Genomic DNA, 14867 nt, shown 5'->3' on the forward strand with positions numbered 1-14867 from the left:
GAACATAATTGCAACAGATTCACGAACACAGATGTCCAGAATACTGTGGAATTATGAAATGAAAACAGAGCTTTTTTGTATTGTATTCAATGGGGAAGGCATACCTCTGTTCCCCGGGCTACGTCACGCGCATACGTCATCCTCAGAGGCGTTTCGAACCGGAAGTTTAGCGGCAAATTTAAAATGTCACTTTATAAGTTAACCCGGCCGTATTGGCATGTGTTATAATGTTAAGATTTCATCATTGATATATAAACTATCAGACTGCGTGGTCGGTAGTAGTGGGTTTCAGTAGGCCTTTAACTTCAATAAGTACACATTCAACATTGGCAGTAACATTAACAGACAGACAGTCCTGAGTCAAGGTAGTAAAGTGTGTTTGTGTGTGTGTGCGCGCGTGTGTGTTTGTGAGACTGATAGCAAGAGACATCTTGTGTCATGGGGAGGTATCGCTGTATCTGTTAACCGTTAGTCCAATAAGACAGCTCCCTTTGCGTGCAATCACACACACACACACACACACACGCACGCACGCACGCACGCACGCACGCATGCTTTGTTTACCTTTGGCCCAATTGTGACAGTTAGCAAAGTCACATTATACAATAAGACAGTTAATAAAAACAGTCTGTATCAGAGGTACATTTGTATGAACTGAACACGAAGACCAAACAAGGCATTCCAGGAGAAGTATACGATGGCAACAAAGAGAAAGAAGGCAAAAGGGAAAGACTTTGGCAAGAGGATTTGGGTGCGGCAAAAATGAAAAGGTGAGACAAAATGCTTCGTTAACAGTTTCTAAGTCATAATATAACATTTGTCATAAACCGGTCCCACTCCTGACTTCATGGAAGCAATTTAATCATCATGGGTTTTATAAAACAAAACATACGGATATATATCAGTTTATAATGGTGCCCAAAAGTTCTCATATGTCTGCCTTGTTTATTTTCAGGAGGATTAGCAGGATTTCTGAATCTCCACATTGCTCCAGTGTTATCCACAGCATGGCCTACCTAACAATGGACTATTTCCACCTTTAAAATAATCTACACATTTAATCCATGTAATAAAACACCAGTCAATCTGGATTTGGCCAAACAAATTCCCCGCCCTCGCTCTTGTCGGGAAAGAAAGCACAGAAACAGGAGACATGGGAAGGAGAACAAAAGTGGGGGTGACGGAGGTAAGGATGTAAAGGGGGAGGGGCAGCAAACTAAGTAAAAAAGTACACAAGAAAGGGAGAGAGGTCTGTTGTGTTGTTTGTTAGTGAGCCATAAATTCTTAGAAGAAGGGAATGATTGATTGTAACCTCTGGGAGTTGAACATGCATGTGTCAGGTGAGGAGAGTGCACCAGACACAGTGGAGTCAGCTTAGTTTAAATAGCAGTGTTGTAGATTTGTCTATAACTTTGTAACTAGTATATATATCTATATATGTCAACAAAAAAAACAGTTGAATTTCAAAACCTCAAGGCCGTGTCTAATAAAGAAAAAAATGGACCGGGTTTCTTTCCATCGTTGATAACAGTTTAGGAATTCAACAAGCCTTGTTTTATCTAACTCTGTAGAAAGAGCTGGTAAACAACTCTGCAGGTTTGCAATTGGACAAGTAAAGCTCAAAGTCAGGGTTTCCCACGAGCGTGTATAGGGCATTGTTCACTTTAAAACAGCCGGGAAGAAATATGGTGGCAGTATAGCGCTTTCAACCTAAAACCCTGGACAAAGTGATTGTTTAGTGTGATAAATGCCTGGAAATAAATGTAAATGTTTGCAAATGAGCAGGCAGTAATTTAACATTAAGAAACAAGAAGAATAGATAAACATTTTTAAATGGAATCACGAGTTTGATTGATTGATTGAGACTTTTATTAGTAGGTTGCACAGTGAAGTACATATTCCGTACAATTGACCACTAAATGGTAACACCCGAATAAGTTTTTCAACTTGTTTAAGTCGGGGTCCACTTAAATTGATTCATGATACAGATATATACTATCATATATACTATCATCATAATACAGTCATCACACAAGATAATCACATTGAATTATTTACATTATTTACAATCAGGGGTGTGGAGGGGGGGTGCACTGTTATGTTCTTGGTGTCGTCTTTTATAGTGACTTAGAACAAAAAACATTTTTAATGGGCTTCCCGTGCATTTAGTGAGGTTATCTTATGTAATATCGAGCCAGAGAAGGTCAGACTGCAAACAGAAGGAGATATCGTAATGGCCACTTGCTTGTTGGTAGACCTTTTCAAAGTTGAGGCAAAGGCCGCCAGTCCGGACCACTGACAGAGAGACATTGCGCAGTGCCAGCCAGTTACAAGTGATGGACTGAAGGTCTGTGGACGTGTGTAAGATCACCGTCATTCTGACCATGTGTCTTCAGTCAACCTGCCACCCAATGACAGTTGGGTGTGCATGCAGACTGGCAGGAGAGCGGTACAAAAAGCAGGAAGACAGATGAGTGGTTTAATGAGTATGAATGGCTCTCCAATTGAACTGTTTGGATAGTTTATGATAACTCAGACATCGTATTCAAATAGATGTTTTAAGTCAAATAATCATAACCATACCTTGACAATTGAAATCCTCGCCCCAAATGACGGTGAGAATCCCAACATCCCTGTGATATGAAGATATAAAGACGGCATTGAGATGATAATCTTAATGGAGCGGTCATCCGACTGTAAACCCCCGATTCACACAGAAAGGGTTTATATCTCTTGAAAGCTTTCCAGCACTCTTAAAACCAAATCAGCTTAAAGAGGAGTGTTACTGGACATGAATGTAAGGACAGTAAGAAGGGAGCGGCTGAAGAAAAAACATCCTCTGGGATTTTCTCATGACTGGGATCAGGAAGATCAGGAGACCATGGTATACTGCACACAGACTGCTTATAGCTACTTTGGTGTGGATGTGTGTGTGTGTAATGTTGCTTTATGACAGATGTCCTCCTAACTGTAATAATGGAAACCCCTTCAGCCAGTGCCCATAGCCGCAAACAAAGACGCACAAAAGAGCCCTCTGGAGGCCACCTGAGGGCTGTTGTAAAGAGGCTAAGTCGAGCAGACACCTTTTTAAAAAAGGTATATACCAACAGTCACAGTTATTTAGCATCCACAAAACAAAGTCTTAGAAAATAAAATTAGACTTTTCATGGATGATTTGTCTCTCTGGAACAAATGTTGATGCCGCTTGTCACTTAAGACAGTTTCTACCCTCGAATATAGAAATTTTTACTGAATTGCTATTTTTTTACGAACTTTCCAAGCAATATAACGTATTAAAAAAATAGTGGTATGACAGCGTGACTCTGGCCCATTATTAAAATCTGGACTTAGTTACACTAAAACAAAGTGAGTCATCACATCTTCCATGAGACTTTGGCCTCAGTGGTTTTGGTTTGACCTCAGTATCAAACATTTGCCAAACATGCAGGGCACTGCTAAAGTTGGGTTACTGTGACAACAGAGTAACTTCATATTAAACGCTGGCTCTTTATAATACATTCTTTCCCAGTCTGACTTTATTACTTTTGATGGCGTTCTTATATATTACTTGCTAAAATGTGAGGCGAAATATAACTCCTAAATGTTGAAAGAAGGGCTCCAGTCTTTGTTTGGATTAACTCCTTGACAAGAAAAAAATGTGCTGAGAAGGGAACAAAACAGAAAGACAAAACCATTCTAGCTTTCAAATACAGATACAGCTACATCCAATAAATCAGGTCAACTTTTAACCAAACTGATATGACAAATCATTTCCTGCAGTGTGTTGATTTTAATGACTCTTATAAATACAAGCGAGCACGCACTTTGGTCAAAACCCCTTTGTCTCTGGTTGAGTTGAAATCTACTGAGATTAGTTAGAACACATGTAGGACCTGCCAGGGGAACCTGTCCTGCCTAATGTGAACTGACAGAATCTCTGCACAGCGGCACTTTCATTAGGTTTCTGTTATTTTTGTATTAAATGTGTCTCAGAGCAGAGAACTACACACATACAAAGATGAAAATAAATAAAACATATGTTGGCATTTATAAGAAAGTGAGCTGGCATAAAACTAACTAGGCTCATTCCCTTAGATTTTTAGGATGTCAAAATGTTAAAATTGAGCATTTATAGTGTATAAGCAAAAGCTTGTGGGAAACCGCTGTTAGACATTGACCACCACTCGTCTGTCTGCTCTCTATGTTACTTAGCTGTCACTTTCACAATGAAAACTAACTCCCAACAAGCAGCCGCTGGGAGTGTTTGGAGTGTAAAAGAGTAAGACAGAGCGAGAGGAAAGGGGGATATGTGTGAGACGGAATAGAAGGAGGTAGGCCTTCTTGAGCCCCTTTCAAACAGCCGCTGCAGGCCGAGAATAGGGGCACCGCCTATGTGCTTCACCGCTCTCAAAAAAGTGCAAAAGAGACGGAAAGCTTTATAGCCTGCTCGATGTAAGAGTGTTGCATTGAGGTCTGTTGATGGGTCCGCCGGGACCGTGGACGCCCAGGAGAGGTGGCGTTAAACTCAAGTCATTCAATTAGGGAACAGCCTTAGCTAAACAAACAGCACCTGGGCACACCAACTACACCGTCAGCTGTTTAACTTCTCACAGGGCGCAACACATGGTAAATAGATCTTCAAAGATAAGACCCTACCTGCAACAGCTTAGGGCAAAAAGTATTCCACATTTTGAAAATACTTAGTTCTAGTACAAACTCCAATGGCACTTGACACAGCAAAAACTCTGGTCAAAGCCGGCAGTTATAAGCATAAAAAATGAGAAGCACTTGGTAGAACATTAAGTACATCTTCAAAACATGCCCTACTTGAAGAGGTGGATTAGATTTAATTGACAAAACTTCCAAACATCAAGATGTTCACCATATAGTGTGTTAATAATGTTCCAATACACTTGGAAGATGTGTTAGCTGAGTTAGCTACGACATAGAAACTGAATGAAATGCCTGTGAATGTGACTGTTAGTAAAGACATCACAGATGAAAAGTGGGATGACCAAAAAAGAAACCCCTGTGAAGACAACCAAGGAATCCCCAATGTTAAAGGTGGAGACTACCAGCTAACTATGACGATGACATGGTGCTCAGCTCTTGGCTGGCCAGGTGTAACTCACCCTTCTCAGCGCGCCCCATATGAGCTTGGTCCAAGGAAGCAACAGAGAACAATAAGACAAAATTAGACACATGGCATGCACAGGTTATTTACAGTTGCATTTTAAAGACACTGTTGGCACGTATACTAACTAACTCCAGTGCGTCAAACAATACAGAAGTTACTCCCAGACATAAAGTGGACTAAAGAAAAACTGGAAATAAAAACAAACCCCCTTGTATCGGCACATTGTAAATGTTTAAACCGAGTGAGCACAGTCTCGCATGTGTTATCCTGCACCAACTTAAACCAACACATGGCTGACCTCAACCTTTAACCTGTGCCACCCCATACACTTGTAATAGCCCTGAAAATATTCATGTCAAAACCTGTCGTCACCTGCTCGCAAGTCTCTATTTCCAATAAAAATGTGTTTTAACATCACAAACGACAAATGTGTTAATACTGATGTTTGTTGTGCATACCCTGGGGCACATTATTTCCATAAGTCACTTGAAAAACAGGTAACCCAAGAGCAGGTTTGTTTCTTCTTAAAGGCATTCTTTACTTTTTGTACAAAACCCAACCAAAATTCTTGTAAGAATGGGTTTACTATCTATATGAGGGTGATCATTTCTGCACTGAAATGCAATTAATCAGCTGAGAGTGTTGATCACTTCATCTGTCATTAAGCAGCCATGTGTGGAAGAGACTGTGCGCTCGTTTTTAGAGTGGCTATGCGGGGCAGCAGTGAGCTTCACGCTCCTGTGTGCCGACAGCTGTGACCTGAGCCCAACAGGGCACCAGAGAGATTGATGACACTGGACCAACACCATCATTCATCAGGGATATGATCATTACAGGATTCCGATTTGGTGCATAAGTGTCTCTTCCACACATTTTTAGCACCCTCACAGTTTGCTTGCGCTGTGTGCTGACAGATACTGTAGTCATGCACCCCTCAAAAACCGTGATCCTTGACAATAAGGTAAGTTACTGCATCCAAATTTCCATGCCCAATTTTAATTTGACAGTCTGGTTGAAAGTCAAACCAGAAATGTCCTGACTTTGGGGGTTATATCGAAGGCGGAATTGTGGCTTTTTAAAAAAAAAGGGAATTGCTGGGTTGCAACTTGCAACCATGGGCCTTAGAGGCCGTCGACCCTTCCAGATGCAAGGCAAACATTCAATATTGCTACTGTTGATTTACTTTTAGCTGCGCAGACGTGGACAAGCCAGGTATCAATAAATAGCTGAATGTGATGAAGTGGAGCCATACGCTTTTCACAAAATTTTAAATCACCAATGTGGAGTTTTTAAGCCATCTGTTCAAACACTCTGCCTTTTACAGAGATTAAAAGTAGAAAAGTGTGGAGGCATATCTATTTTTTTTACATCTGGATCAGTCCACTAATAAAGCATTAAGCCATGAAAGACAATGTTGGACTCACTGATGCATCAATGAGTATGTACTTGATGGATGTTAGTGTCTTGTGATCGTATTTAAATCAATGCTTCTGTAGTTACAGTTAAAGTACCACTGTGGTGAAATTACTCTCTGCATTTGACCCATCCCCTTGTTCCACCTCCTGGGAGGTGAGGGGAGCAGTGAGCAGCAGTGGTGGCCGTGCTCGGTAATCATTTTGGTGATTTAACCCCCAATTCCAAACCTTGATGCTGAGTGCCAAGCAGGGAGGTAATGGGTACCATTTTTATAGTCTTTGGTATGACTCGGCCGGGGTTTGAACTCACGACCTACCGATCTCAGGGCGGACACTCTAACCACAAGGCCACTGAGCAGGTTACATATATACATGTACACATATATGTACAGTTCCTGTCTAGTCAAGCAACATGCTTATAATGATATATAATGTATAAGTTCAGTTTTTGTAGTTTTTTTCTAGTTTTTACACCGCTATGTGGGAATGAAAATGGAAGCGAATGCTACATGGTAATAAGCTAACTTTAGTAACTTTCAAGCTCCAGATCTAACCGATAACGACAACTTTTCACTGTTATATGGTTTTCCATCCATCCATCCATTTTCTACCGCTTGTCCCTTTCGGGGTTGCGGGGGGTGCTGGAGCCTATCTCAGCTGCATTCGGGCGGAAGGCGGGGTACACCCTGGACAAGTCACCACCTCATCACAGGGCCAACACAGATAGACAGACAACATTCACACTCACATTTACACACTCGGGCCAATTTAGTGTTGCCAATCAACCTATCCCCAGGTGCATGGTTTTGGAGGTGGGAGGAAGCCAGAGTACCCGGAGGGAACCCACGCAGTCACGGGGACAACATGCAAATTCCACACAGCAAGATCGGTTTTAATGTTTTTAAATGGCACTTATAGTTATTATGAACATCAGAGAAAACGAAAAGATCGCTATTTTGGTTAACTGTTTTGACTATTTACGGGTAATATCACCTATGCAACAAATTATTTTCAGTTACTGATTTAAGTTGTTTAAATTTTTGTACTTACACGTTTAATTCGTACATCTATATACATATGAACAACGATTTTGCGTGTAGATGTTTTGAATGAATGAGATTGAGGCAGAAAAGTCATGTGATCTATTGCTTTATTATTGTTGTCCACTGACAAACAAAACATCCACATATTATTTTTTAATCTGTATGAATTCCATTGTGCATACAAAGAGGTTTTAGTGTCAAAATATGGCTGTTTGTAGAGATTTCTTTCCACTGGGTCTTTCCATTGGGTCCCTCCACCGGTCTGGATGTATTTGTGTCATGTCACGTATTTAAAGTCTCTTCTTTGAGAACATCCTGACACTTACAGTATTTAACGGGTAGGCTTTTATTGTATCATATACTTTAAATACTTATTTCAGCCTCTATATCTTTACTTTGTTTGCTTGTTACTTATGTAACGATTAACGATATTAATGATAACTGCGATACAAATTCTGACAGTATTACCGTTATAAATCAAAATGATCAAAAAATAGTGGTTGATAGCCTTACTTTGATAAACTCACAGACCGACTAGAACTAGCTAAACAGCTAGCTTAAATGCTAAAATGAATACAAGCGACAATAACATTTTTCCCCATTAGGAAACGACATACCAGGATCTAAACTCATACAACCACGATGCTGTCTGAACAACTAACATATTCAATTGAGCATGTTGAACCAACAGGCTGTGTTCTCCTAGTAAGAGTGATCGCTAAATATTCAGAGGAAAGTGACACGGAAGTGTTGTTTTTTTTACAACTTCATTAACAAACACAAAGCGGTTTTACAACCAAACGTGAACTCGGGGGACGTCATAAAAAACGGACCTGAAGCAGAGTTAACACTCAATTTGACTTTACCAATAAAAAAAAAAATTCTAATATACAACATAAAGTAGCAAGAAACACGTCAATAATGAATAAAGCAAAACATGTTCTAGACCAAAACCACTCCATATTCTCTACTGCTCGTTAGTGTTACCATATCAGAGTTATTGTGTAGAAATATGGGGAAATAACTACAAAAGTAGTTAGAATATTACATAATGTTGGATATAGAGAACATACAAACCCTTTATTTATTGAATCAAAGATACTGAAATTCCACGACATAGTGAATTTGCAAACAGCTAAAATTATACACAAAGCAAACTATAAACTGCTAACCAAAAATATACAACAATTCTTGTCAAAAAAAAGAGAAATATAATCTTAGAGAAAAATTTAATTCTAAAACATTTGTACGCACGTACAACACTTAAGACCTTCAGTATATCTGTATGTGGAATTAAATGATGGAATGGATTATGCAAATAAATCAAACAATGTACTAATATGATCCATTTCAAGAAACTCTTCAAATTTAAAGTGTTTACAAAGTACAAAGAAGAAAAATCATGATAAACATTTTGAATTTACAGTATCTCATCCATCCATTCATTTTCAAAGTAATCTTACTCTTCTATATGAAATATAACTTACTTCACCAATTATTAATTTTTTTTTTTTTGTTATTACTTATGGAGTATATTGTGAATAGATTGAGAACAGGAAGTGAACGAAAGTTTTTAGCAACTGCTATGTAAAGGAAAATGATTAAATAAGCTCTGCTTCTTCCTACTCCTTTTCGAACATGTTGAATAGAGAAACTGGAAATTGTGATGTATCATGCTGTATGCATGCATGTTCAAAATAAACTCAAACTCCACAACAATTTTTAATGTTTCTTCTGCATAAATACATTATAAGCACATTCAGCAATACTATGAGGATGAACTCTGTAATAATTTTGGTCACAATAACTGATATGAAATGTTCAGATCGTTACATTCCTACCTGTCCCCTCACCCCCAGCTTGTTCTTCTTCGCCTGTGAATAATGTGATGGTCCGCCAAAGAGATTGGCACACAAAAAGTCAAAGAAAACTGGTTTCTAATCACATACTAGGTGTGTCAATCTGATTTTTTTTTAAAACAAGATAAAAGGTGTTTCCATGTGTTTTTAGAAAGCTTTTTTCGAGCCAAAATCAGACTAAGTTAGTGCATGGAACTGTACTGATTGTCATCGGCTTTGGGTCTCGAACCTGTGACCATTCAGTCCTCAAGCTACTAATTTTGTAGGACAAGTTTCTCAGATTCCATTTGCTCGAGGTCAATAAAAATAGTGATTGTTTTTATGTTGATCGAACTTGTACAACTTTGTATGAATACAAAGCCACATTGACGCGTAGCACACTCGGAGCCAGGAAGGAACACCCCGTACTAGAGACTGGAAGGTCACAGCCTTGGTACTTGCTTTTTAGCCGTCTTTCAATGCCAAACCCTTCGATTCATTTACGCACAAAAGTCTAATGAGGGATTAGCTAATGAATTCTGAGCAGATTAATTACATTTTCCACATGCGCGTGTGCATGCCTGCAGAACCCATCCTCAAACCGTTATAGAAATGAGCCACTACTTTTTGTTGCTTTCTTAAAAATCAGCAACTAAATTGAAATCCAAATAAATAGCGGAGAGGCGTCCGATTTGAAAAGGCGACATTGAGAAAGACCTGACCGATGCATTACTTTTAACAAGAACATTTTGAAAAAAACAGTCTTTGATTTGGCAATGTTTCCTACGGGCACAGTGGATTTAGGAGGGATTTTCACAGGAATCTAAATTAGAAGAAAACATTTCATGCTTGTGTTTTTGTATCACTTTACTACAGAGGGCTTAAAAGCACGGCACTCGCTCTTCAAGTGACAGTGCACGCACACAAAGAGGACATGACAGAAAAACACACAGACGCACCCCTCCTGCCGTTTTCACAGTCTCTTGAGTAGAAGAGATGCCCACGGCCAAGAACCAACGGTTGCATGTTGTTTTTTCCCCCCTCCGTCTCCATCTCCCTTCCTCATATCTTCTCCAGGGATTCCAAATGGCGCTTTAAATTAATTGCAATTAAACTAACTTGGTAGTTACACTCAAACTACAGAAAAAAAAACATGATTTAGACTTATAGTTAAAGCGGACTGTGATGTTTGGCAGCAGCCCTCCAATGCGTCGCGGGGAGCTAATGGCAATCAATTATTTCACTTCATTAAGATTAAGGACGTCACAACGCGAGTCGCCGCATGGAAAAGTTGTCACACTGGCATCCAGTTGGTTATTGGCGTTTGCAAAGGCGCCGCGACAGACCACATTTATTACTCAAGCGCGTGGAGGTGATAAGGCTGCTGCGAAGCAGCGTTTGATAAGCGCAGACGCCAGAGAGAGCCCTGTTCACATAAAACACCATTTATTATTGCATTGTTTCATTTAGGCATTATACGTGACAAGGGGGAGGGGTAGACAATAATGCAGCTAAATGAGACTAGTTTGGAGAAAGGACATCTGAACAATGATGACACTTTTGAGTTCTCTTCAATTAATTTTCAACTTGTCCTCGAGTGTGTTTGAAGGAGAAGAGGACGACAAGCCACACAACACACATCTCCGCTGTCCATCCCATAATGACTGCGACAACAAATGTCCTCTTTTTTAACCGTCCACTGTATATTTGCAACCATTTTCCCACCCCCCCTAAATGTTATCTTTCACCTTCTTTGCCACATTGACGGCCCTCCTCCAGGCTATGTAAAGTAGCATCTCGTATTTACTTGCAAATTAACAGCAAGCGCATTCCCGGAGAGGCCTCAAAGAAATTCCACACATTTGTTGCCCTGCAGACCAAATGGCCCCCAGGGAGGGGGAAGAGGGGAGTAGTTGGGGGTGGTTAGAAGGGGGGCGAGGCAATAAAGCTCACAGAAGAAGTGGTAATTAATGTGTAATTTTTATGCAAATCATCAACGAGCCTGGGCATGCTGGACCCCCCACCCCCCTCACGTGCAGTTTCTAGTAATGTCCGGCACATAAATCAAGCTTTATGTGGGGTGAGATGCACAATACAGGAAACAAAACACTAAAAACACAAGTGGGGGCCACAAAGTTGCATTTTTTAAAAGTATTTGCTTTGCAGATTCATGCTTCTTTTACATCCTGAGTGTTTTGCAAAGACTATCTCTGCAATATTGCAATTATAATTTCATAAAAGTCTAATGACACTTTTTTAAAACATGTTGCACAAATTCAACCGGAGACTGCCTGCACCCACAGTACAAGACACATATCCATAAACTGAGAATATGCATGCAATGGTGTGCCAAAATATTACAGTATTTCTCAAATCTTAAGAAACGTGTGTTTTATTTGTCCCCAGAGCCCGAATTTCACTTGTTGGCCATTGGCAAAAGGTATTTCACAGACAGATTTATCAGCATAGTACTTTTTTTTTTTAACCTTTTACTCTAATATTGAGTGTGCCCCCCACCCCCCCTTTGAAAACAGTCATCTTTCTGGCATTGTATCCAAGTGTTTATGAGAGTTTCAACCTTGATGTCATTCCACACTCTCGGAAGCCGCTGGTAGTGAACATAAAAGGGAGATTTGACTGTTATTCAGCATTTCCAAAATGCATTATGTTCTCCAGTAATTGACAACCGGTATCATGCAGGGGTCTCTGGAACGTTCATAATGGTTGAAGGGTCCCATTGTGAAAGAAACAATAGTTGTATGTAGGGGGTGCACAAAAGGACAATCGATTAACATTTGAATCACGATTCTAAATTGATTAATCATTTTCAAAAATCAATTAAAAAAAAGCTTTTCTAACCTGTAACCTGTTTTGAAAAAGTTGCATTATAATCATTACACGAAATAATGCATTGCGAGAATCGGTTTCAATTGAGAATCTTGTTGAATCGAGACTCGATTCCGAATCAAAGTGACCCCAGGATTCGGATTGATTCACACCCCTAATTTTAGGTCTACATTGGGGGGGGGGATTTCATTGAAATAAGACTTTGTTTTCCAGTTCATGGCAAGTGTTTTAATATACATGCACACCACTGTATATACAGTATATATGCCTCTGCACATTGTGTGTATTAGGATGTGTGTGAAGCCGAAGCCTGCCGAACATCGGGACGCTTCCAACACGGCTGCTTTTGCTGCGCAAACAGTGATTACATTGGCAATAACTGAAGAAACATGAAAATAAGCAATATTAATAACACAATTCGTGGGTGATAATGAATGAGCAGAACTTTTTGCTCCTCCGTGTCTGCCTGCTCGTCGTCCTATGGTTAACAAATGCGACTGATTAAAGTAAACTTGTATATTTTTAAATGGTGTAGAAGTCAAAATGTCAATAAAAAAACATGTTAGTGGATGTTTTTTTGTGCAAGGTAAGCAAATATCAGTCTGCTTGGCAAACAGCCCGAATTCAAACGTGAGGCGAACCAGTTTCACGCTTCGCAATAACAACATTTGACACACCGGTAACGACAATTAAGAGAGAATAAACGGTGACCATCGACATGTTGTGGCGTTTTGGGACATTTAGGCGTGTTTTAGAGTCGCTGGCAACAAGCACGGCGGTAATTAGGAACTTTTCCGCTGCGCCCTGAACGCACCTGGCAGGAGCTCGCCTCATTACACACGCCAGGTTTCACTTCCAAAAAAAAAACGTCCGAACAAGCGAAACAATAAAGCGTTCTAAAGTCCGATTTGGGGTTTTGTTGGCGCCTACCTGGTAGCATCTGCCCGGAGACATTCCCAACAGCCGAGATGAGGAGGAAGAGTCCCGGTAAAAGAGAGAAAAGTGTATCCATGTTTTTTAAAACAGCGTCCTGGCGAGAAGTGCGGAACACTTTCCCCTCAAGTTGACTTTCTTTCTCCCTGGGAGTTTGTCCGTCTTCCAATGTCCTCAGTGGCGTCTGAGTGATTATTCCTCCTGCCGAAGCCGAGTGGAGCGCTCCATTCTCTCCTTGTCTTTTCTGGCTTTTGGCTTCCCAACAGGCTGGCAGGATTCAACACTTTAGACTGAGGCAGCGCAGCACAGGCGCCCGCACGCGCTAGAGGGCGTGACGTCACAAATAGGGAGAGTTGACACAACATTATTGTTTGAACACTTCCGGGTGTTAAAAAAGCTATTAATGGTAACGAGTTGTTTTTTTTTTACACTTTTGTATGGACAAAATAATGATTTATTTAGTGCTGTCAACTGATTAAAGGCTTACTGAAATGAGATTTTCTTATTTAATTACTTGATCATTTTGCGAAATTGCCATATTTTTGCTGAAAGGATTTAGTAGAGAACATCAACGATAAAGTTCGCAACTTTTGGTCGCTGATAAAAAAAAGCCTTGCCTGTACCGGAAGTAGCGTGACGTCACAGGTTGTGGAGCAACCTGTGATCAAGTAAGCTAATTTGAGCGAGGATGATGATTCGTGGATGAGGAAAGTGAGAGTGAAGGACTAGAGGGCAGTGGAAGCGATTCAGATAGGGAAGATGCTGTGAGAGGCGGGTGAGACCTGATATTCAGCTGGGAATGACTAAAACAGTAAATAAACACAAGACATATATATACTCTATTAGCCACAACACAACCAGGCTTATATTTAATATGCCACAAATTAATACCGGATAACAAACACAGACCCCCCCCCCCCCCCCCCCCCACCGTCCCGTCCATATAACCTGCCAATACAAATCAAACACCCGCACAACACACTCAATCCCACAGTCCAAAGTACCGTTCACCTCCGCAAAGTCCATACAGCACATATACACTACCATTCAAAAGTTTGGGGTCACCCAAAAAATTTTGTAGAATAGCTTTCATTTCTAAGAACAAGAATAGACTGTCGAGTTTCAGATGAAAGTTCTCTTTTTCTGGCCATTTTGAGTGTTTAATTGACCCCACAAATGTGATGCTCCAGAAACTCAATCTGCTCAAAGGAAGGTCAGTTTTATAGTTTCTGTAACGAGCTAAACTGTTTTCAGATGTGTGAACATGATTGCACAACGGTTTTCTAATCATCAATTAGCCTTCTGAGCCAATGAGCAAACACATTGTACCATTAGAACACTGGAGTGATAGTTGCTGGAAATGGGCCTCTATACACCCATGTAGATATTGCACCAAAAACCAGACATTTGCAGCTAGAATAGTCATCTACCACATTAGCAATGTATAGAGTGTATTTCTTTAAAGTTAAGACTAGTTTAAAGTTATCTTCATTGAAAAGTACAGTGCTTTTCCTTCAAAAATAAGGACATTTCAATGTGACCCCAAACTTTTGAACGGTAGTGTATTTCCCCAAAGTTACGTACGTGACATGCACATAGCGGCACGCACGTACGGGCAAGCGATCAAATGTTTGGAAGCCGCAGCTGCGTACTC

General features: G+C 40.2%; 1 protein-coding gene across 9 annotated transcripts in view; it reads right to left on the minus strand.

Annotated features, from left to right (window-relative positions):
• Positions 1–13549, minus strand: part of ptprk (protein tyrosine phosphatase receptor type K) — a 213173-nt gene extending 199624 nt beyond the window's left edge. For 3 of the 9 annotated variants that reach the window (XM_062033968.1, XM_062033967.1, XM_062033965.1), the window contains exons 1-2: positions 13211–13546; positions 5133–5156 (exon numbers count right to left, since the gene is read on the minus strand). In XM_062033968.1, the coding sequence (XP_061889952.1) occupies positions 5133–5156; positions 13211–13292 (106 nt within the window). In that variant the 5' untranslated portion in view covers positions 13293–13546. Of the gene's footprint in view, positions 1–5132; positions 5157–13210 lie in introns of all 9 variants that reach the window. The other 6 variants (XM_062033962.1, XM_062033969.1, XM_062033961.1 and 3 more) reach the window with 3 other exon arrangements.
• Positions 13550–14867: the final 1318 nt, after the last annotated feature.

The sequence above is a fragment of the Entelurus aequoreus genome, linkage group LG23 (assembly GCF_033978785.1).
Source record: "Entelurus aequoreus isolate RoL-2023_Sb linkage group LG23, RoL_Eaeq_v1.1, whole genome shotgun sequence".
Lineage (NCBI taxonomy): Eukaryota > Metazoa > Chordata > Actinopteri > Syngnathiformes > Syngnathidae > Entelurus > Entelurus aequoreus.